At 35.8% G+C, this 22,933-nt stretch overlaps 4 protein-coding genes and 1 non-coding gene across 7 annotated transcripts in view; 3 read left to right on the top strand and 2 right to left on the bottom strand.

The window, feature by feature from the left end:
* The window catches only part of LOC107002081 (E3 ubiquitin-protein ligase PRT6-like), a 21,099-nt gene extending 10,985 nt beyond the window's left edge, over nt 1–10,114 (top strand). For 2 of the 3 annotated variants that reach the window (XM_015200001.2, XM_015199999.2), the window contains 13 exons: nt 1,331–1,531; nt 1,669–2,330; nt 2,673–2,724; nt 2,809–3,412; nt 3,556–3,764; nt 3,858–4,393; nt 4,518–4,622; nt 4,690–4,756; nt 4,861–4,938; nt 6,863–6,931; nt 7,990–8,093; nt 8,180–8,309; nt 9,750–10,114. In XM_015200001.2, coding sequence (XP_015055487.1) covers nt 1,331–1,531; nt 1,669–2,330; nt 2,673–2,724; nt 2,809–3,412; nt 3,556–3,764; nt 3,858–4,393; nt 4,518–4,622; nt 4,690–4,756; nt 4,861–4,938; nt 6,863–6,931; nt 7,990–8,064 — 2,658 coding nt within the window. In that variant the 3' untranslated portion in view covers nt 8,065–8,093; nt 8,180–8,309; nt 9,750–10,114. The remainder of the gene's footprint in view (nt 1–1,330; nt 1,532–1,668; nt 2,331–2,672; nt 2,725–2,808; nt 3,413–3,555; nt 3,765–3,857; nt 4,394–4,517; nt 4,623–4,689; nt 4,757–4,860; nt 4,939–6,862; nt 6,932–7,989; nt 8,094–8,179; nt 8,310–9,749) is intronic. The other variant, XM_015200000.2, reaches the window with a different exon arrangement.
* Nucleotides 10,115–10,729: 615 nt separating this feature from the next.
* TRNAK-CUU lies at nt 10,730–10,802 on the bottom strand. The gene has a single exon. It is a non-coding gene; the product is annotated as a tRNA-Lys (tRNA).
* A 171-nt stretch (nt 10,803–10,973) lies between these two features.
* On the bottom strand, nt 10,974–15,929 carry LOC114074385. Its single transcript, XM_027912298.1, has 5 exons — nt 15,845–15,929; nt 14,707–14,929; nt 14,151–14,236; nt 12,339–14,013; nt 10,974–11,934 (listed from the first exon to the last, which is right to left on the bottom strand). Exons 2-5 carry the CDS (start codon nt 14,852–14,854, stop codon nt 11,348–11,350), a joined length of 2,496 nt encoding a protein of 831 aa, XP_027768099.1. The 5' UTR covers nt 14,855–14,929; nt 15,845–15,929; the 3' UTR covers nt 10,974–11,347.
* Nucleotides 15,930–16,412: 483 nt separating this feature from the next.
* LOC107001652 (rRNA-processing protein UTP23 homolog) lies at nt 16,413–17,277 on the top strand. The gene is made up of 3 exons (XM_015199621.1): nt 16,413–16,433; nt 16,554–16,670; nt 17,119–17,277. Exons 1-3 carry the CDS (start codon nt 16,413–16,415, stop codon nt 17,275–17,277), a joined length of 297 nt encoding a protein of 98 aa, XP_015055107.1.
* Nucleotides 17,278–20,224: 2,947 nt separating this feature from the next.
* On the top strand, nt 20,225–22,162 carry LOC107001650 (rRNA-processing protein UTP23 homolog). Its single transcript, XM_015199620.2, has 5 exons — nt 20,225–20,412; nt 20,497–20,574; nt 20,655–20,775; nt 21,245–21,526; nt 21,851–22,162. Exons 1-5 carry the CDS (start codon nt 20,225–20,227, stop codon nt 22,010–22,012), a joined length of 831 nt encoding a protein of 276 aa, XP_015055106.1. The 3' UTR covers nt 22,013–22,162.
* The last annotated feature ends 771 nt before the right edge of the window (nt 22,163–22,933 follow it).

The following is a 22,933-nucleotide window of genomic DNA, read 5'->3' as shown; positions in this document are numbered from 1 at the left end:
CCCCCCCCTCCCGTTTTTTTTTTTGGGTATATTAGTAGTAAATGGACTCCACTACTTAACTGTGGAAGTGACCCCTAATTACAATATGACATGCACAGATGCCCTTTCCATGTTATATCTTCTTACAAGGAATCTAGAAAGTTTGAAGTTCAAATCCTAGTGGAGGAAAAAATTACACTTGGTGATTTGTTCCCATCTTTCCAAGCTTTGGTGGACAAAGTTATCTGTTACTGGTAGTAATGGAAGTTAGCAAACAGGAAACCAATAAATTAAAGCTTCTGGCTAGGATACCATGGTTATTAAAAAAAAGGTTCTGCCTCACTGGTTGCTGAGGCAATAAACCTATTCCATCCACATGAAGTAGGATACATAACTTTATCCTGCAATACATCAAGGCATATACACGGGAGAAGGAGGATTCTGAACATCAAACTCTACCTTTTTAGTGTTATCACAACCACATAATTTAATTAACAGAAACTCTCCCAGACTGCACAAAACATTAGAATTTTATTGCAAACAGGTAACTGTAATTATTAAAAAATATGATTGCATATAACCTCCTCCATGTTTCCCTAGAAAAGGTGTAATGCATAACTGTGTCTATGACTTGCTGCTTTATCCACCAGCTAAGGTAATGCTAGAACAATATCTTTCCCCGTGATATCTCGAACAAATTACTAGTCATAAGTCTAACGTGGAAATTGGAGATCAGAATTAAATACGAGGAAAATATTGTTCTGGATAAGCACCCAATGGTGTGGCTTTGTGGTCCATGGAGTTGGAGAACCATGAGGTCACATTTTGAAGTTCAAACAGAGGCAAAAATGCTAAATGATTTCCTTCCGTCAATGGTGTGCAGAGTTACTCAGTACCTAATGGAATACTCAAGGTGCACAAGTTAGCCGAGCACCCCTGTCAATAAGAAAAGAATAAATTATTGTTCCAGATAAAGGTAGATAGTTGGTACCTGTTTGAACCTACAACATGCCAAATATGGTGACAAACATGTAGAAATGCATCTGACCTCATACAAAAGCTCTTCGGCACTAAAAAGAATGATGTGCTGCAATGTAGTTTTCCCTAAAGTTGAAGCTAGCCTGCTTTTCCCTCTGTAATTAGAAGCGTAAGTTTAGAAAGTTTTGTTTTAACATATCATATATTTAGAATGTTACTTGTTTCATTGTCATTATAAATACTTTAAATTGTACTATGTTGCCACCATAGTAGAACCAGAGAAAATTTAATCCTTCTGTTTTCAGTTGATAATACTAGGAGAGTCTTGTTTGACTCTGTCACTTTCTCAATGTATTCCATGTCTAATTTACAGGAGAAGATGAGGGTTCAACAATCCAAGTTTTTAGCAAGCATTGATTCCAAAACAGATGTTGCCGCAGATGATTCTAAACATGGCAAAGACTTATGCGATTCAGATGGTAGACCTAGATCTGAAGAGGCTACTCCTGTTATCTGCTCTCTTTGCCGTGATCCAAATTCTAGAAGTCCTGTATCTTACCTAATTCTTCTTCAGGTAGGTGGCTCTATTTATGTGTTGCTATCAATTTCTTCTGCTTGGATATGACTGGTGATTTATCTGATTATATTGAACTTTAATTTATCCCCTGATAAGTGGAATAACAGTTATTTCATCTTGATTCCTGAAATAAGAAATCCAGGCTTCTCAGTTGCACCAACAGAGGTCCTCCTTCATGGGAACAAACTCGCCGCCCTGGGAAAGAGCCCACGTCTTGTGCCAAACATGTGCCAAACATTTCATCTGAAAGGAGCAATCTTTCAAGAAGTTCAGAAATTACTTCATCATCTTGTTTAATGCAATTAATCCAAAATAAAGTAAATGAGTTTGCTTTAGAAGGACAACCTAAGGAAGTGGAAGCATTTCTGGAATATATCAAGGAAAAATTCCCCTCAATGAAGAACATTCAACCCTCTTGCGCATCAAGCACTGTAAAGAAAAAGACATCCTCTTCCTTCGAGATGCTAGAAGAACACATGTACTCGTTGATTTGGGAAGAAATGGATGCTAATTCATGGAACTGGGATCTTTTAAAAAATGATAGGAAACTATCAGCTTTGGGTGATAATGGGAGTGCTGAGTCACTTCTGCTTGGAAGATACATTTCTGCTCTTTCAAGAGAATGTAGTCCTTCTGCATCAACGAATAGCCGCAAGGCACAATTGGAGTCAAGTATGCTGCTTCCAACATACAATGGATTTGGTCCATCAGATTGTGATGGAATATATCTTTCATCCTGTGGGCATGCTGTGCATCAGAGATGTCTTGACCGCTATTTATCTTCACTAAAGGAAAGGTATTAATTTCTTAACTCAAAAGAGGGTGCGTTGCCTTGAAGCTTTAGTTTTAATTCATTCCTTTTGTTTTTGTACTTCTGAGACCGTCTTGTTTGACCATTGAAGTGAATGTCTTAAGCCAATATCAATTTTTGTGAGTTGGTGGAATTCTCTTTTCTTTATAGTAGGGTTATTTTCTTTTACTGACCATGTATTTAGACTACTTTATTCTAGTTTTTCCTTCTCAAACTTAAATAGGTTTCTTGTGACTTCCTATTTGGATATGTTATTGTGTTCCATAGTAAGCCTTCCCTCCGATTCTGCAAATTTAGGGAAGTAACTGTCTCATATCATTTATGCAGATATACCAGACAAATTGTTTTCGAAGGGGGTCATATTGTAGATCCGGATCAGGTAAAAAACCTCCATTCTAGTTTTACTCTCTGCTTTCTGATGGAGTTGATACTAAATTATTTTGTCATTTTTGCTGTTTTTCAGGGGGAGTTTCTCTGTCCTGTATGCCGTGGACTTGCTAACTCAGTTCTGCCAGCATTACCTGCCGAAACAAAAAGGTCAACACCGTCTCTTTCAACTGGTCCATCAGATGCTGTAGGCCTTCCAACGCTTCATTTTCAAGAAGTTTTATTTCTCCTGCAAAGTGCAGCTGATGTTGCTGGAAGTAGAGAGATTTTACAGAGTCTTCCAGTGCAGCAATTCGGGCAGATGAGAGTAAATCTTGATTATGTGGTTCGGGTATTGTGTGAAATGTATTTTCCGGACAAGGATAAGATTTCAGAATCTGGTAGGCTTAGTCACTCTCTGATTTTGTTTGACACACTCAAGTACTCCCTTATATCGACAGAAATTGCTGCTCGATCTGGGAATACTTCTTTAGCTCCAAACTACAGCCTTGGTGCTCTGTACAAAGAACTCAAATCTACAAACTGTTTTATATTAGCCTTATTACTAAGCATTGTACAAAGCACACGGTCAAAGGACTCACTTACTGTCCTGTTGAGGTTAAGAGGAATTCAGCTGTTTGTGAAGTCTATATGCTCAGACATTTCTGCAGATGAGTATCCAGATAGTCCTATTGTTGGAGGTACGGTTCCTCCTCCATTAGTTGCTTTTGTGCTTCAATTATTTTGTTAATGATAAAACTTAAGATTCTGGAAACATGGATATAGTGGTAATCGATGTCAGGGGAATGTAGAAGCAGTTTATGATTGTTGGGGTGCTTTGCAGGTAATATGCAAGACATCTTGGAATTTTCTGAGACGGAATTACAGTACCCTGATATTCAGTTCTGGAAACGATGCTCTGATCCAGTTCTTGCACATGATGCTTTTTCATCATTAACGTGGGTGTTATATTGCCTCCCATGCCAATTTTTGTCGTGCGAGAAATCATTCCTGTGTCTTGTTCATCTTTTCTATGTTGTCACTATTACTCAGGTTACCACATATTTTCTTTGTTCAATCATTGTATCTACTACTAATTAGTGTGTTTTTGGTTGAAGGTGCTAAGTCATTGTTTTTTCTTTTCAGATTGTAATTACCTATAGTAGAAAGCGACAAAGTAGTTTATCTATGTCAGGATGTAGTGATTCTCTAGTTACTGACATCTATAGAATAATTGCGGAAAATGGAGTGGCTTACAAAGATTTTGATTCTAATCATATTGAAACACATGATGTCAAAGATGCAATCCGTAGCCTGAGTTTTCCTTATTTAAGAAGATGCGCATTGTTGTGGAAATTGGTTCGTTCTTCTGTATCAGCACCATTTAGTGGCGGCAGTAACATATTAGATGGATTACCATATTCAATGGGTGAAACAATGGAATGTGGGGGAAACATACCAGTTGAGTTCAATGAGATTGAAAAGTTGGAGAAGTTATTTAAGATTCCCCCACTTGATGATGTTATAAGTGATGAAACTGTACGTTTTGTGGTTCCAAGTTGGCTGCGTCGTTTCTCCAAGCAGTTTGAAGCTCGCATGTTGAATGGTGCTATGTATTCTAGCCCTGCAGTTCCATTTAAACTGATGCTTTTGCCTCATCTTTACCAGGACCTCCTACAGAGGTTGGTTATTTACATGCATAAGTATTGTATTTGACTTGTCTGCTATATTTGTAATAATATCCAATTTGTCTACTATCTTTGTATAACCATTGAATGTTTTTGGATACGTTGGTGCTACTTTAAGGTATATTAAACAAAATTGTCCAGACTGTGGAGTTGTTTTGGAGGAGCCGGCATTGTGCTTGTTGTGTGGTAGACTCTGCTCTCCGAATTGGAAGCCATGCTGCAGGTTCAAGTGCATCTTTTTTTCTTCTGATAGTCCTTTTAATTATGTCTGACATATTTGATTTCGCCAGGGAAAGTGGGTGCCAAACACATGCAATGGCATGTGGAGCGGGTACTGGGGTGTTCTTATTAATCAAAGTAAATGGCATTTGCTTTTTGCTCTTGTATTTGTCTTGATCTTTTTGATGCAATACCGTCTTTTAGGACAAGTAGAATGACTTTTACTTATCCTTTCACTACAGAAAACGACAGTGTTACTTCAAAGATCTGCTCGTCAGGCATCATGGCCTTCCCCATACTTAGATGCATTTGGTGAAGAGGTAAGTCAGTGCTTTAGCTATCTTTGCATGGTATGAAAAGGGTTTGGATTGCAGAAGATTTGTGTTTGGTTGACAACAATTTTGTTCGTAATTTTCTAAGAATATGAGAATGGGAAAAGCAGGTCGAAATCACTGAGAGTCTCAAGAACGTCCTTCCAAATTGGAGTCAATTCAATAAGGCACTGGAGTTGTTTTCCCTGTTTTGCTCCACAAACTGAAAGTAGAGTTGGAACTGGTCATAGATGGTTCCTCTTTGTAGGTATCTGCTGACAAATCATTTTTCATAATTGACCATAACACGTCTCCCCTCATCATCTCCTTTCCTTCCATCTTCAGCAATGCCAACCCCTCTGCCTTCCCTCTTGGCATTCTACTTCCTCTCCAACCCACAACCCTAAAATGCGACCCAACATCCATCTTCTTTTGTTATTTCTCTCTGTGTCGCCAATGAATATATCAACTTTTGTTTCGGGGTGGGGGATCTATCTTAGAGCAGAATAGCAAACTTCGCTTTATGTGTAGGTAGCCAGCCATATCTTGTTTCAAATTTCACTCGAAGGCCAAGGCAGTGGAGCAACAATTATTGTGCTATTACATTTTCTTCCAGCTTTTCCTTTTTGGTGTGATGCTAGATCTTAGGTATACGTGTTGTGAAGAATGAGAAAAGTGATTTTTTTTACAAGAAGATGGTTGGATACTCTCTAACACTCCAAACAAGTTCCCACAAACCCTATGGAAAAAACCAACAAAAAATTTGAAATGTAAAATTCTCTGTAAACTTGATATGTAAAAGGTTCTAATTGAGAATCCTTTGAATTCGGTGATTCTTGAAGCCCTAATTAGACCTCATAGTCGGTTGGATATGTATATTCTTTTTTTAATTGCTTCTAATTTGAAATTTGCTATAAAGTGGGCAGGCAATAAGGCAATCCAGTTTGTGTTTTGAATTCAATTTTGGAATTTGAATTGTGGGGTCATGTATTTATTTTGAATTATAGCTAAATCCTCAAATTGTTTTTGAAAGCCACCTAATGGCCATCTTGCTACCTTGATAATCAGTTCTGTAAGGTTTTATTTGTCAAGAAAGGTGTTTGGTGTGTGTGTTTCGAGGGGGGGGGGGTTCAATGATTCATTCCACCCCTTTGTATTTTTCTCACGAGCTAACAGTAGTTTACTTTTTTGTCACATACTTTTATATCATTATGCACACGTAAATTGTACAGTGAAAAATATATAATTATGTTACTTTTAAAAGAGTTTATACTTCCTAGAACAACAGTGAAGTTTAGTTTCTATTTTGAAGTTTGCCGGCTATTTTGAGCCCCCGAGTTCAAAATGTGAAACAATTACAATAGATGCTTTTATATAAGAAATGTTGCTTTTCAAAATAGCACAACATAGAAGTCAAAATGTGAAACAATTACAATAGGTGCTTTTATATAGATAAACATTGCTTTTAATAATAGCACAACGTAGAAGTTTAGTTTCTATTATGAAGTTTGCTGGCTATCTCGAACCCCCAAGCTCAAAATCTGAAATAACTAATATAGGTACCTTTTATTTGAGAATTGTTGCTAGATAAGGTTCTTTATATCCACAAATCGTCCTCTACTTTTTTTTATTTTGAATACTTATTTATAGTTTTATATTTTGAGTTAAGAAGTGAAGAAAATTGGCCCGGGTCAAGTTTATTTTAGGAATGTCGTTAAAGTTTCCAATTTGTGACAGTCCAACTTAATCTGTTTTGAAATGTTTCTTAGGATCTGATGGATAGTGGTTACTTTGCTTCTGCTTTGTATTTCCTTATTTTTGTGTGTCAAATTAATTTTTAATCCTTGTCGAGACTGGTGTGGTAGACATACATGCACAGTGCTATAGTCTTTGGTTATCCATTTAAATCTTAAAACTCTCTTTATACATGCAGGATTCTGGAATGAATCGTGGAAAGCCATTGTACCTAAATGAGGAACGCTATGCAGCCTTAACTCATATGGTATAGAAAAGAACTTTGCATAATTTACTGCTGCTGTGACTGAATATCTCTTATTGTGCTATTTGTTAGGTGGTATGATTAATGTCATTTGAGGTAAAAACAAGAGAAGGGGGTAAAGAGAAATGCTAATGATCTCTGGAGGAATAGAAAGTAGAGATTCTTCTTTCTCTGATTGTCTTGGGTTAAATGGAAAAATGCTGTTACAGGCATTGAAAAAAGTAGTATGGCTTACAAATCTAGGGTTAATGATATACTCCATGTGCATCTTTGAGCTTTGAAATGTCTTAAAGAGTGCAACCAGTGAGCCACTGCTTATGGTACCTCCTTGCTTAGACCGTTAAAGGCTCTTTTACCAATATATATATTATATGTCTATATATTCCATCGGTCCCATTTTATGTGATACTCTTTCCTTTTGTCATTTGTTCTAGTAAGAATGACACTTTCCTGTATTTAGAAACAATTTTTTGAAGCTTTACATTTTACCATTAGTGAAATAATTTATAGAAACAATTTAAATTGAAACTTTCACTTACTCTTAATGAAATGATTCATAGCCACATATATCTGTGACATGTTACATTACCAGTTCTCCAAACAAAATAATCCGTGACATGTTCTAGACCACAAGTTCCAAAAGTTCTTTCTTAAATTCCATGCACAGTCAAACACTATCACATAAGTTGGGATGGTGGGAGTATCATTTACTGAAAATTGAGCTGGTACGAGCCATTTTTTCCCTTTTGCAAAATTCATGGTTCCTTACTCAAACGTGCCTAAGCTAAGCTTATTGTAATTGCATGTCCTGCACTATGTTGTCTTCTTATAGCTTTTACTTTTCTTATTCCCCTTCATGGTATTAATTGTCTTCTTCTTTGATGTTAATTACTATCTTGATTATCTTTAAATAACAAGGAACTTTTGTTCCTGTCTTTTGAAATCTGAACGAGCATAACTATAGCTTTTAAATAAGGCGTTGTAATCTGAGAAACACAATTATCTTTATTACGTAGCTCTAGTCGTAGCAATTTGTTGATTTGCTTGAACGGACATTTTAGGTGGCTTCTCATGGACTAGATAGGAGTCCAAAGGTGCTTCATCAAACGAATATCGGCAATTTTTTCGTGCTTTAGCTCGACTTTATTCATAAGGTTTGGTAAAGGTTAGTTTAAGATTGCCAGATTCTCTATATATGTCATCACTTACTGACAGGTAGTTTATCTTTTTACCTTATTTGGACGCATGCAGGTTAACTAGGCCCATGGAATTCGTCTAAGATGATAAGAAAGTTATCAACTGTCCAGTCCCGAGTTTTGACTCAGACACAGCATGTTCAATGTTCCGCTATCTGCTATTATTCAATGTACACATTATTAAGGTTTGTCTGTAATTTCTTTGTTTTATTCTGATAATTTATTTTCTGGTTTAGATGAAGTGCAATGCAAATAGATCAGTTTCATTTGCTTGTCTTGGTGGCAGGGTTTTCCGGACAGTTCCTTTGTATGATTGTTCGTGATTAATGTTTCTTAAATTCCATGTTTAATTCAACTTTAATTTACTTTTCTTGATATTTCAGTTATGAGTTATCCCTGTGTCAATGAAGTGTCTGAGCTTGCTGATAAAACGTAAGATGAGTGTATTAACACCATATTTTAATGAAATGCCTAATATTTTTTAAAAATGGTTTCCAATCATTAAACTCCAGACTCGGCATCAAAATTCGGGGTGGAACCTCAAAATTTAAAATTGATCAATGAGATTTTACAATAAAAAATGCAATCTTGGGTAAGGATGGGTCTGGAGTTTGGACTTTCTGCATAGTAGGGACTTCTGGCAGCTCTTTTGAAAAATTCAGGTAATAGACCAACTAGGTTCTGAATACAGGGATATTCGGCATCCTCATCTGCTAGGTTAAAGTTGTACATGATTTTAGCAAGTACTTGTGTCAGATAGTGTTTGGCAGGAGTCCCTTTTTTGTGGTTTAGTTGGTTAGAATTTGTATGTCAATTCAAGGATAAGTATTTACTCTAGGAATTCTCAAAAGTATCATCTTTGCAGGGCAAAATGTTAGATCAATTGATTTGAAGAATAGTTTATGGTTGATGAAAGAACTGAATGTATATCCTTTTGAGGCTTTCAAATGATGACCAAAATATACATTAAAATCTATGCAAATAGCATTGTCCCTGCTTTGTTTGTACTGTTCCACGTGGTGGGACACAGTTTTTTAGATCTTTAAAATTTGCAATTCATATTCAAGTGACCTTTCTCAAAAAAAAAAAAAACTTGCAATTCATATTAGAATCTTAAGTTATCCAAAGAATTGACCTGTGGAATCTGATAGATGACTGGACAACTCTGCATGTCCTACTCCCCTTTCTAACGTAATGGTAAACATTTGAAGCGCATGAGGTATTTTATTTCTTTCCACTCCCCCAAACTACCCCCAGCTAAGTCAAAAGAATTCTAGCCTGTAGTTCTGTTATGTTAGTTACTAAAACAAGATGGCCAGAATCAGTTGAATTGATTCGGAGATACAAATGTTCTCTTATGCACTTTCCAGTCATATTTTCTGCTAATAATGTTGCTGATGAGAAGGTTCTTATTGCCATTGGCTCCCTTTGATTGTTCTCTTTTCTGCATCTCACAGGCTCCTGATCCACCCACTCATTAGTTTTTCCTGTCTTTGTTCTCCCCCCTCCTTTTTTTTTTTCAGAAGGAAAAGGGAAAAAAACACTTCCCTTTATGGTTCCGACGTTCTAGTATATAGAATCTTTTTGAATGGTTTTTACTAAAAGTATAAAACATCTCTTTGCAGATAAGTAGGCATTGACGTCTGTGGCGGAGAAGGATTTGCTTTTACCAGAATGGTACGTTTGTATTCCAGGAAGTTACTTTGGTGGTGGAGCGGCTGGTTTTTCGCACTTACTGTACAGACACTGTGAATAAAGTGTGTTTTGATATAGTTTTGATCCATCAAAATTGTCTCCTTAGAGGTGTAAATTATAGTCTAAGCAGGCATATGATAATATGATACCCTCACCCTCACCCCCACCAAACACACAAAAACACAGTTTACTCTGGAGATATAAGTTGAGATCTTATCAACAATATATTGAAGAGCACCAAGGCTTTTGAGTTGCACTTAAATATTATCTAAGCTTACTTTTGCACTGCTCCTAACCGTTCCGTCTAGTTTATCCGCCTTCGAATTTCTGGAATTCTTAAATTTTTTGTGCAAAAATCAATGAGAGAACTAGAATTTAGAACAGAAAGATGTATCATAGTTAAATATATGGGCGTGCAAAAATTGAATCAAAAAAAATATTAAATTATTTGGTTATCGATTTGGTATTGATTTTTAGTATTGGGATATTGAATAAATCATTATCCCATTAAGACGATTGTAAGTCACAATTATATCAGTACTCTACAGTATGCTTCTACTTTACATGAAAAATTTCATATTATGTTTTGGTTGTAATATGTAATTGTAGCCTTCTTACTACTTCTACTCTTATTGACGTAATTTTTCATTATATTTTCTTGTTTCACTATATCAAAGCATTTACAGGTGATTTGGTTGTTTCACTGTATCGTGCCTAATTGTTAGAGAAGTACAAAATCATATATTTATTTTACGAGGCATTTTCTTATTGGATAAATCAAAAATTGAACCGTTAATGACCAATCCTATAAAGAATATCTTTTGATTTGTTATTGATTTAGCGTATACGCCCACCAAGATTATCAGATATATCATAATTGAATTATATATGCCTAGACAAAAATCATAAACGCCCACCGTGGGGCTCGAACCCACGACCACAAGGTTAAGAGCCTTGCGCTCTACCAACTGAGCTAGACGGGCTTGTGTTTAACTGATTTTACAATATATATGTCACCAGTCACACAATTACAGGTTATCCTCATCTTCATAGCTATACACATTTTTCATTCTCCTCACTTTAAATAGCATTTAAATACTTTGTGTTGTGTCCATAGAGTTTAAAAATAAATAAATCATAGATTACAAATACTGTTCACTTAACTTGAGAATCCTTTTGTAAATCTTCCCACTAACATTTCTTGAAATAGAGCACAAAATACAGATCTTCACTTGAACAGGATATCTTACATCTATTAGTACTTCCAATGGAACATAACGACAAGAGGGAGTTGCTTGGATGATAAGCATTCTCCACTTCTCGATTATAGTTATACTACAGAAAACTCAACTGCATCTTCTTATATATGCGCCGAGCTTAATCTACTAAATCTATACAGTTTAGAACAATTTTGTTACGAAATATTTACTCATCACTAGTTTTTTGCCTATACTCTATCAACTGAGAGAACTGGCTGAACAATTTCTATGAAGAAGAAAAGAAATGTAATGCACCTACCTGAGAAGGACTAATAAACGTCGATGAATATTAGCTCGTCTAAAAGATCATCGAATATGAGTTCTTCGAGCTCCAATCCAACACACTCTGCATCAAATTGCAGGTTCATCCAATTGTCCCTTTTATCCAGATCACGGCTCGCAGCATCATCAAGTAATGATTGATCATTCTCCAGTTTGTAGCTGAGCCACCAGCTTACATCTTTCCATACCTCTTCAAGCAGATAGTATCCAACATGTAGCATTGGATGTATATAAGAACGAGACGTTAAGGCCTTTGGCCAGTATAACGATGATCTCTCGTAAAGTTGTAGTAAGACCTCATTGATCAAATCAAATAGAAGAAGTTGATCATAGTTCCCGCTTTCTTCAGAGTATCCTGAACATTCGGGTTGATGAAGAAAAGACCCTCCAAGTTCTTCAAATACTGAAAGGTTCATAAATTCATTTCCACTAAAGCCTGATAGGTTCAGTACATCTTTTACATAATTGAATTCAGCTTTGTTTTTTTCATCCACCTGAATTTGCAATAGACTTGTTGTCTGTTCAGCGTCTAATATTTCTTCTTCATTGGAATCAAATGCATTTTCCGCTATACCTGAGGAAACATTCAGTTAGTTAGCCAAAAAATAAAAACATCACAGCAGAAATTTAGAAGTTCTGGTTTTCGTTCTTATATGCTTGCAGCGAATATGATCACCTATATCTATAATATGCACCACCAGAGGCGGACCCAAGATTTGAAGACTACGGGAGCATCATTATCTTTAACATAAATGCCAACAAATTTTTCAGAGACGACTAAGGGATAATACCATGTTGGGGTCATTGATAGCCTGAGCAGTGATGAAAACACAAGTATATAGGTCAAATATGATTTCTACGCTAATAATTAAACTTTTAACACAAAATGAAACAATTGAGAGAGATAGCTCAGTGGTTAAGGTTGTGTAACATGTATGGAGAATGGGAGAAGAATATAAGATTGCCTCAAAATAATACCTTCAATCGCGGAGAGATCTGCTGGAATGGTACTAGCTTCTTGAATTATCATATCAGGCAAAGTAGTCGAAATCGGTTTATCCAAAGTGGAGTTAGTAGATAAATTGTCATCCATATTGTATTCAACTGGAAAAGAGTTCTCCTCTGCCTTTAAGCCACCAATGTCATCGGAATTCTCGCTAACATCAAGAGAATTTTCTAGAATCTTTGAGTCTGAACATGAATCTTGTTGAGTTTTCTTTTCTGAACCTAAAGGAATATCCAGGGACTTTTGTTCATTGGACCTGGTAGCCCCTGAATATAAGTTGCTGCTAGATGCAGTCGAAGCAGCTGTATCGAGTGTTTCTGAATAGCTAGCTTCGGGAGTGTCCTCAATTCGGAAAGAAGAGTAATGCCTAAGATCAGGTAAGGAAAGAATCCTCTCCAGGGCTATAGGCCTACTTCTAGCTGGTGAAGGTGATCTAGATGCTCTCAAACTCGACCTTTCGGAGCTGTTCTGTTTTTCATCCCTACTAAAGCAGGTTTCAAGTAATCTACTGTAACTGTCTAACGAGTCATTGAGCGATGACGTTCTTTTAAAGGATTTCATCTGACTCTTGCTAAATGGAGAATGACAGCGAGAAGTGTTACCAGTACTTTCTGAAAATGATCCGTCACTTCCATCTGGTTTAACATTCTTCAATGACATACGACCGTGTGGAACCTTATGAAGGACAGCATCCATAGCAATCCGATGCTTCTCCTTACGGCTTTCCTTGAGAGCATGTGTTATTTTCTCCTTCAAATTCCTGAAACGTGCAAGGACAAGTTTACTATTGTGGCGCTTGTGTTTGAGTGCAGCTGGTGAACTTGGAGGGAGCTTATCAAATGATTCAAGTCTTGTCAGTACACCTTTTGCGACTTCCTCCTCGTTCCTCGCTACTAAATGTCTATTCAACTTTTCTGCAGATTCAAATCCAGCAGACCCCAAGAGTTTACCTCTAATTTGTGACTTATCTTGGCTGCTCTTATCATTGCTTGACCTGGCAGCAATTTTTTCAAGTGACAGACGCGAAGGAAATGACACGGACTTGGTTAAGCCTTTGGATGCACGTGTACCGTGTAACTGACGTGCTAATGAAGAATTCGGGTCCTGTAATATTTTGAGGAACAACTCCTCTCTCATGTTTAGTAAATCAAGAGCATCCAAGAATAGCTTCGACTCTTCAACTGACACATTTTTAGTCTGCTCCCTAAGATAAAGTGACTGTGTACGACGAAAACTGAAGTTTGTACTTGGTTGTTTCCCATTCTTTTTCGTATCACATTGCTTTAAGTGATTCATATCAAGCATAGAAGCACATAACTCACATTTCTTGTTGTTGGTAACAGCATCCTTTCTCTTCTCCGGCAGGGGTGGATCTAACAAACTAGCAACGGGCGAATTCTTATTCTGAGGCTGCTGCAATATCTCATCATTTAGACGAATTTTCGGAGAATGCTCTACATTGGCAGGGCCTAGATAACGAATAGGAGCAGTTTGTTCCAGCGGCATTGTCATAGGACAGGACAAAGTTCGGCGATGTTGGACCCTTTTACTAGATAGTAGCTCTTTTGTGATCAAAGTTTTTAAACGAGATTTTATTGAACTTTTTTGCTGCGTGGCTACTGTTTTGGCTTCTGCTTTCAGTACAACCTGAATTAATGAATTTGTTAGCATATACAGTTATGTGCAAAACACATGTTGTCTCTTTGCACATATGTATCAGAAGAAACAACGACAAAACAGAAGCGGAAGAAGAACAAGAGGCATGCATGAAGCAGGTTACTTACAGGGAAATCTTCCGATTTGACATTTATTTTTTCTGGAGTGTTAGAAGAATCAGTTGCAGTTGCATTACTCCCACGATCTCCTGCCGCTGAAAAAAATGACACAGTATATCACACCTTGTTTTCTACTCACTTGTTTCAACTGTCAAATCATGTTAGTAGCCAAGGACTAACTAAAAGGAGTGGCGTATAGCATGACTGGACATCCTTCATCGGAAAATTGTATCGAGTATGTAAGTCAAGATTTACTTCTTGTACATATATTTAAACCTTGAATACCCTTAGCAAAATTCCTGGTGCCACTGAATAAAATGATAAGTTGGATATGGACAATTCTACTTCACAATAAATAGGTTTAAGCCTCTCTTATAAAAAATGAAAATATGATCATTTTTATATCTACGACAACATACACAATATAATCCCACAAGTGAGATCTGGGAAGGATAGGATATACGCAGACCTTACCCCTACCTTTGTGGGATACAGAGTCTGTTTCCGATCATTTCTATATGTAGTTAAAGGAAAATATTCTACCAACAACTAATGCTTTTCTTACCAACAATATGCTTTGTACCGCCCTGCTTTATATACGGGAGGCGTTTCCTGACTTGATGCCACCGATGTTGTTGATTTAAATGATGAAGTATCCCAAACATGCATCCTGGAGGATTACATTCTCGTCGACTTCTCAAACCCTTCCCCATTGTGTTACAATATACTCTTTGTGAACCAGCTACAGATACTACCTAATTAATTTAGAGTTTTGCAGCATCCTACACCTGATACATGTGAATTATACCGGATTAGCTAAAACTGATGGATCAACAAGGTGCTAACAGAACACAATAAAAAATAAAAGGGAGTGTAAGAGTTCATGCGCGAGACCTTACCCCTACCTCGTGGAGTAGAGAGGTGGTTTCCGAAGGACCAAAAAAATCATTAAAGGAGCATATGAATAACTTCAAGAAACACTGTAACATTACTAACAACTTCTAATTGTCCTTCATTCTCTGTTACTACCGTTTGTTATTTCGCTATTGCTAATACTAGTATACGTACCCACGCAATGAGCGGATATATTAAAGATTTATTTTTAATCATTTTAAATTCTGATACTTTACTTTTGGCATGCTCTTTTTCTTATTGCTCTAATATGAGATACTTAAACCGAGAGTCTTTCAGAGATAATATTTCTACCTTCACGAGGTAGGAATAACATCTGCATATACTCTATCCTTTTTAGACCATATTTATGGGTTTTCGCTCAATTTGTTATTGTTGTATTACTTTACTATCTATATTACACTTTGTACAATCATCATATGTCAACTATTTTTCCACACCAAACCAAATACTGAAGAAAAAAAAATCCAAAGAATAATCTATTTCTTAATAGAAACATTTTCCCTCAAAAATATATTTTACTTAAAAGAAACCACCCGTCAGGGGCGGATCCAGTATTTAATCTCTGGGTTCAAGTTTGAACCCATTATATTCCACATAGGAAGTTTTAGGTTCAGATTAACCCGATCCTCCTCGTAAACCGTGATGGACGTCTAATGGGATCTAACTAAGTAAACTTTCAAAAAAAAATTTGTTTCTGGGTAATCAATTTTGAGATCCATCACAATAAAATATCTTCAGAAAAATTGGAAAAAATTAAATTAAATACTGAATATATGTCATCCTCGTACCTTCATAATATGCCTAGCAATAGCAGAAATGTCAATATCTGAAGAAACAAAAAATAGAAAAAGCGATAGAGAAATTACTAATTTCATCTGTTTTTGATGAGTGGAAAATAATGAACTTTTTCGCTCTTAGTTTTGGCGCCATTTGTATGCCAACCGTTCTCCGTTTCTCCCTCTTATGTACGAACCGCTTATAGAAAATAATTTTTTTTACTTTTTAAAATAAGAATAGGTTTTTTATTTTTCAAATTTAATTTATAAGATTACAATTAATATATTATTATCATTAAATACTTTGAAAAAGATAGATTTTTTCGTAAATCTTATATTTTTAATTCATTCACTTTGTAATTAATAAGGGTAAGAATTTTATTATACCCTCATTTAATTATTTTGAAAAAGATAGGTTTTCTTAAAAATATTAAAATTTTAATTTATCCACTTTATAATTAATAGGAGTAAAATATTTAATTCATTATGCTAATAAATTATTTTTTAGATATATCAATTCAGAGGTGGACAAATAATTAGAGACGGATAAATTATTTCTTTAAAAGAAAGAAATAAAGACATGAAATACATGCTTGAATTGGTTAAAAAATTGTCTAGAAAATAATAATCAGGTAAATAGAACCTTACAATAATCATAGTAAAGTGTTACAATTTTTATTAATCATCTAATTCCTCCTTTTAAATATAAATTCAAAGTCAGTTTGCCAAATCTTCTGAAGAAGAACGTCTTCCTATAACTGACCTGGAGGATCAGATTACCAATACAAATGTGGAGAGCAAGGACAAAGTTCGCAAGAGAAAGAAAGCTAAGGATAGGGTTCATAATATATTCTTATTTTCCCTTGCACAACTTAAAATTTGACTTGTTGCTTCTCTCATTCTATTAGCTTGTGTGCAAATTGTGATCCTTAAGCTCTGAACCAAAGCTTTTTTCTTTCTCTACGCTAGATGGCTGGACATATATTCGAAATAAGAGGTTTTTTTTTTTTGTGTAAGTGTGATATTATTTCTTATAAGTATTACTTCTGCATTTAACGGTTGCTGTGTGCATAGTCGTCTCTTAACTTTGAGTTGAAAAAGATTGAGTGACGCAAATGAATGTATTATGTTGTAAGTGAATTGTTTTGCCTGTTGTTCCTCTAAATTGATCAAGTCGTACCACATTTACTTATATATAATATGTTTCATGGATGTTATTGCCATCATGCATGTTTAGCTGAACGCGTTCCTGAATGACTCTATGGTTTATGCCTTCCCTTCTACAGGGTCCAAATCCACTTTCAGTACTCAAGAAGAAAAAGAAGCCTGTGGTTACAAATGACAAGAAGTTAAATAATGGTGAGGGAAGTGTGAAAAGGAAGAGGAGAAGGAAGAGAAGGAAGACGTCACACAAAGAAGATGTTGTTGAAGGCATCCACCAGTAAAAGGAAAAGAGGGAAAATGGGTTGCTTTTCTTGATTCTCTATGTTACTTGTGAAGTTTTTTTTTGGACATTTTTGTTGGTGAAAACTGAAAAAGCCATAGATTAGATGGTTGGTTGACTTGCTTTGTAGGTTCTCTGTCTTTACTAGTGGCAGCATAGATTACAAGCAACCAAAAGACTGAAGAATTAAACAGGGGATCAAGTAGTTAATCAAATCGAAAGATTGTTCATGGCTTCAATTAGTTACAACTTCATCTGTTGGATTTTTGTCCGTCTGTGTTGCTAGAGTCTCTCTAATTAAGCAAGGCATATTTAGGAAATGCTTACGGCTTTAATTAATACAAGGCCTTCAAAGCAAATGCTAATCATGAAAAATAAGCTCCTAATGCTCCAATTCTTTTATACCTTTCTCTAAGTCTTTTATTTCTCTCATCAAACTACTCGCGCATAATCCTATTGAGCTCAAACAGAGAATCATCTTTCTAGTAACTTCTTCTTTGCTTCCAATGGATGTCATGCTATCAATAACCTCCTTTGAGTGCTCAAGAAAATCACTTGAAGCTTTCCATTCCTTATTGCTCGTTGTGACTTTCCCTCCTCGAGGTCCTAAACAATTTTATGATCTTCTGGTTGATCTTGGAAAGCTCTTGACATTCTGGTAGAAATAGTTGTCTCGATACATTTCATTGATCGCTTCATTGGGAATCTGTCTGCCTTTGTCCAAGTGTTCCTGGATCTTGTTTCTATCAGCATCACAACTATCTAATGCTTGTGTGAGGGATTCTATACTGTAGGCCATGAAATACAGTAAGTGCACGACGTTTGATAGTGATCGTTGAAGCTTTTGGTAGCATGAAACAGGCAAAGGTGTTTTAAGGTGTAAAACAGAAACTAGGTTCCAACTCTGCATCTACTATGAACAACTGTAACTTCTCTACTTGAGAATTCAATTGTCTTTGCTTCTTCATAAAGCCATTGATCTGCCCTGAGTCCAAGCCAATTTGTTTAGTACAACTTTTAAGTGTTCCCAAAGCACAGAAAAAGATGATTTTTTCGCGATTGTTGCTGCTCGTGTTGGTTGCATAACAAGCTCTATGATGATGAAACATGATAATCCAATTAAGGCCTCGGTAAGTCTAGCAATAGCAAATTCACCCGGGGGACCATAACGTTTTCTGCCTAGAATCAGTAATGCTCCAATAACAGCTGCATCTTCTCCTGCTGTAGAGTACATTTTACTGTGCCTTCAAAATTTACGCTATTCTCCTGTAATTTTGAAAAACAGTGCAGCCATAAACTGATCCTAGAGCTATTACTTGCAATCGTAAAAATTGCTATTTTCCCGGCAAAGCTGATGGCTGTTGTAAGCCCTGACCAATATCCATTCTGTTTGTTAAATTGCAGACCAAGTAGTACAGCCAAACCTAACGAAATTGAGCACTTGCACGCGAATAGTAGGCTTTCGTGGTCTATTATATTAGTCCAATTTTTGAGCTAGCTTTGTCACAAATTCCTTTTGAATCCTTGTATTTATACACATTTTTATACAAGAGAAGAAGAAAACTGCTGGTTGATCTAGGCTTGTCAGGGAAATTTACTCGGGGGACAAACTCATTCTCGAATACTCCTTCTTTTTCTTTAGCTATCATTGAATGTGTTCGCAAAAGACAACGAGCTTGCTCCATTTTTAGACCGAGTAGCTGTAGCACGCGATGTGAGAAGACGCCTATGAGCTTTTCATCGATAATTGTAGTTTGGAAACAAGGAGGAGAAGTTAAAGCAATTTCCATTCCTTTCGTTGGACTTGCAATGTCATGCAAACCATTTCCAGGATCAGTGAAACAGGGAACTATGAATCTTAGCCAAGGTTTTTCCCATCGTAAAACTTCCCTGTTCATGTACAAAAGGATATTTAGGTAACTGAACTAGGAAAAGAATACAAATACTTACCTACATATACCAATTTATAGAATTCACCCCTCAAAAAAAGCTACATTGTATATAATAGTATGGTTTTGACCGGCTAACTAATTGCACTTATAGTGTGAAAATTTTTTACGCTGTTACATAATTAATCGTACCTCTAAGAGTTTTATGCTCTGAAGAAGCTTGGTTCCTGTTTGGGAAATTGGTTTGGCTTGTGATAGGATCTCCATAGCTATTTGTTCATTTGGAGAATGGAGGGCTTTGATGTAAAGATTCAATCTCTCTGAAGCATTTTCAGCATACATACCATATAGTTTCCTCACCTGTTAGCAATTGTATCAATTGTTAGTGTTTCTTTTCCATCACTTTATGTTATTATTAGTGTTTAGTAATTAATATCTTAATAAACTGATTCGAAAAATTCAGACAATTCATAGCATGTTTATTGTCAGAGACTAGAAGTAGATGCTAAGAATAAAATTTTGACAAATGTATTAATAAAAATTCTGAACCCAGATGAGATTAAAAACTTTAATCCGCGTTACAAAATCATCGTATTCCTTAATGTTACTATATGAAAGGTTAATACTCAATTGAATAATGGGCAAAAGGGAAAGGTGAAGGTGAAGAATTTAAGTGGCACTCGGACTTGATCCCTTTCATCTTGCATGAGAAAAACAGATTGGATTTTTCTTTATATAATTTTCAAAAGTTGTTGATATATAATTTTGTATATCAGTTGCCAAAGCTGTGATGAAATAAGTATCAAACAAGGGCTATAAAGATGTAAAATTTATTAAGCCAAGACTACATTCAATTACAATTAGGATTTGTATATTCAATTTGTATTCAATTACAATTAGGATTCTTGGAGGCTATTTAATATAAAACCCTAGTTATTTTAGAGAATAATCAAAGCTAATTCACGTCAAGGTAAGAAGCTTAAAAAACTAATAAATTCTACTTCTCCAGCGATTAACATATTATGATTTCATAATTTTTGTTTTCTTGCCTGCGGACAGATGAGGGTGAAAAAACAGAAGCGGCATAGGAGAGCTGTGACGTTTTACAAAGCTTGTTTTGGATTTAGAGAGCCGTTTAAAATCTTCTGTGATGGAACATTTGTGAATCATGTCGTTAATAATGGCATAACACCTGATACTGCATTGCAAAATATTCTTGGCGCCAGAGTTAAACTTTTTGTAACCAGGTTCTATTTCAACAGCTCCATTTGTTTGCACACAAGCTAAATATGTAAAACTGTTTGGTCACTTCCTCTCCTCTTTACTTGCAGATGCGTTCTTGCGGAGTTGAAGAGCATTGATAAATTCGAAGCACTGAATGCAGCTAAAAATCTTTGTATTGTTGCACGGTTAGCCATTTGTTCTCTTCTTCTTATTGCTGGCTTGTGTATATTCTTTTTGAGTTATGCCACATCTTACTCTGTTGCAGATGCCGCCATGACAGGCCGAAAAGTGCTGAATATTGCATAACCGAGGTTATTGGGGAGAACAATCCTGAACACTTTTTTGTTGCTACTCAAGATGCTGATTTGCGTGCAAGTCTTCAAAAGGTATCTGGACTTACTTTCCTCGATTTATAATATCAGTCATATCACCAATATGTATATTGTGGGACTAAGATGATAAAACTGTAAAATATTTTATGTACATCTTATTTGTATCTCTAACTCTTATAGCTTGTTTGGACAAGCTCCTCGGGAGTCAAAATTGCGTGCATGCGTATTTCAGAGTTACCGGAAGAAAAAATAGCTAGCAGTATAAGCTGAAAACAGTAGCTTTTTCCGAAAAACACTTCTGAAACCACAGCCAAGCATAAATTGCTGTTCTAATATTTACAGAAGTTCTTTTCAATTTGATTAACTAAAGCACAAACTGCTACTCTCCAAAGTTACTTATTCAAAAAGCACTCAAAAACTTTACTTTATTAAGTACTCCAACGACATTTAGGAGAACAATTTATTATGTATATGCCAACTGGCTTGTCTCCTGTTTTTTCTGACCTTTGTTTCCCCTGGATAGATACCTGGTGTACCCGTAATTTTTGCTCTGAGGAATGCATTATTTCTCGAACAACCTTCATCATTTCAACGTCAGTTTGCCAAATCTTCTGAAGAAGAACGTCTTCATATGACTGACCTGGAGTACAATATGCTTAAACAAATGGAAAAGAGGAGATTGTCCGATGGCAATTCTTCCGTTGCATCAGAGGAAAAGATAGATGATGTTTCACAGGCTCAGATTATCAAGAAAAATAAAAGTGATGTCAAGGATAAAGTTCGCTTCAAGAGAAAGAAAGCTAAGGTTAGGGTTCATAATATACTTCTTATTTTTCCCTTGCACAACTTAATTAAAATTTAACTTGTTGCTTCTCTCATTCTATTAGCTTGTGTGCAAATTGTGATCCTTAAGCTCTGAATTACCAAAGGTTTTTTCTTTCTCTACGCTAGATGGCTGGACATATATTCGAAATAACAGGTTATATTTTTTTGTATAAGTTTATAAGTAAGTATAATTCTGCATTTAACGGTTGCTGTGTACATAGCAATCTCTATCCGCTAATTCATCTCTTTGTTTAGCTGAACACATTCCTGAATGACTCTATGGTTTATGCCTTCCCTTCTACAGGGTCCAAATCCACTCTCAGTACTCAAGAAGAAAAAGAAGCCCGTGGTTACAAATGATAAGCAGTTAAATAATGACGAGGGAAGCGTGAAAAAGAAGAGGAAAAGGAAGAGAAGGAAGACGTCACACAAAGAAGATGTTGTTGTTGAAGGCATCCACCAGTAAATCTTAGTGAAATGCTCATGCTGATGCTGTATCGTAATGAGATAATTTTCTCTAGAGAGCACCATATAACTGAAGACATAAGAATTATTTTAATTGCTTTAGTTAGAGTTTACATGATCTACTGTTTTTCTCTTACAACTTCCAAGAATTGATGACAATGGTTGATTTTAAATGCATCAAGAGTTTCTTTATTCTCAACTAAATACATTGCTTGTGTTGGTCTACACTGGTATATTTATTCCGCAACTCTGCCCACCAAAGCTTAGGCAACAATTAGAAAAGAACCTAATTGGGAGTGTTTTCTCTTGAACTAAATCCATTTCTTATCTTGGTCTACGTATGATAATTACGACACTACAATAAAAAATAATTATTAGCTGCAATTAATTCTCAATTGCCGCTAAATATGTATTTTTAGCAGCAATTGTCATTTTGTATATGTCTCTAAAGCCTTTAGCGATATTGGTTCTAATGGCACTTAATTAATGCCAGTAAAGGCTTTAGCACTCTTTATTAATGTCAATATTTAATGCCGTTAAAAATTATTTTTGTTGTAGCGCGAGTTTGTTCCCACCATCACATGAACCAGACACCTCTGCCCACCAAATCTTGTGTTGTTGCCACTCAGTGATGAAAGTTGGAATTACATTACTGTTTACCTTTTTGTACTTCAACGAGGAAAGTTTTTTAATCTCATTTTCAAAACTCAAATACGAGATGTCTAGTTAAAGGTGGAAGGCCCTTTTGATTCTATCTCATCTTGTTTTCATGTTGGCTAGTTGTTACAAATAAGTTAACCGGCCACTATTACAAATATAACTTAATTCGATATTATATGTTGTTGTTGGTACGCACAACTTAAACTTATATGACATTCTCTTTCATGTTATATAAAACACGAGAAATTAGGCACTAAACAAT

This window comes from Solanum pennellii, chromosome 10 (assembly GCF_001406875.1).
Source record: "Solanum pennellii chromosome 10, SPENNV200".
In the NCBI taxonomy this organism is placed as follows: domain Eukaryota; kingdom Viridiplantae; phylum Streptophyta; class Magnoliopsida; order Solanales; family Solanaceae; genus Solanum; species Solanum pennellii.
The sequence above is the reverse complement of the archived record's forward strand: the minus strand, read 5'-3'. Positions and strand labels throughout refer to the sequence as shown.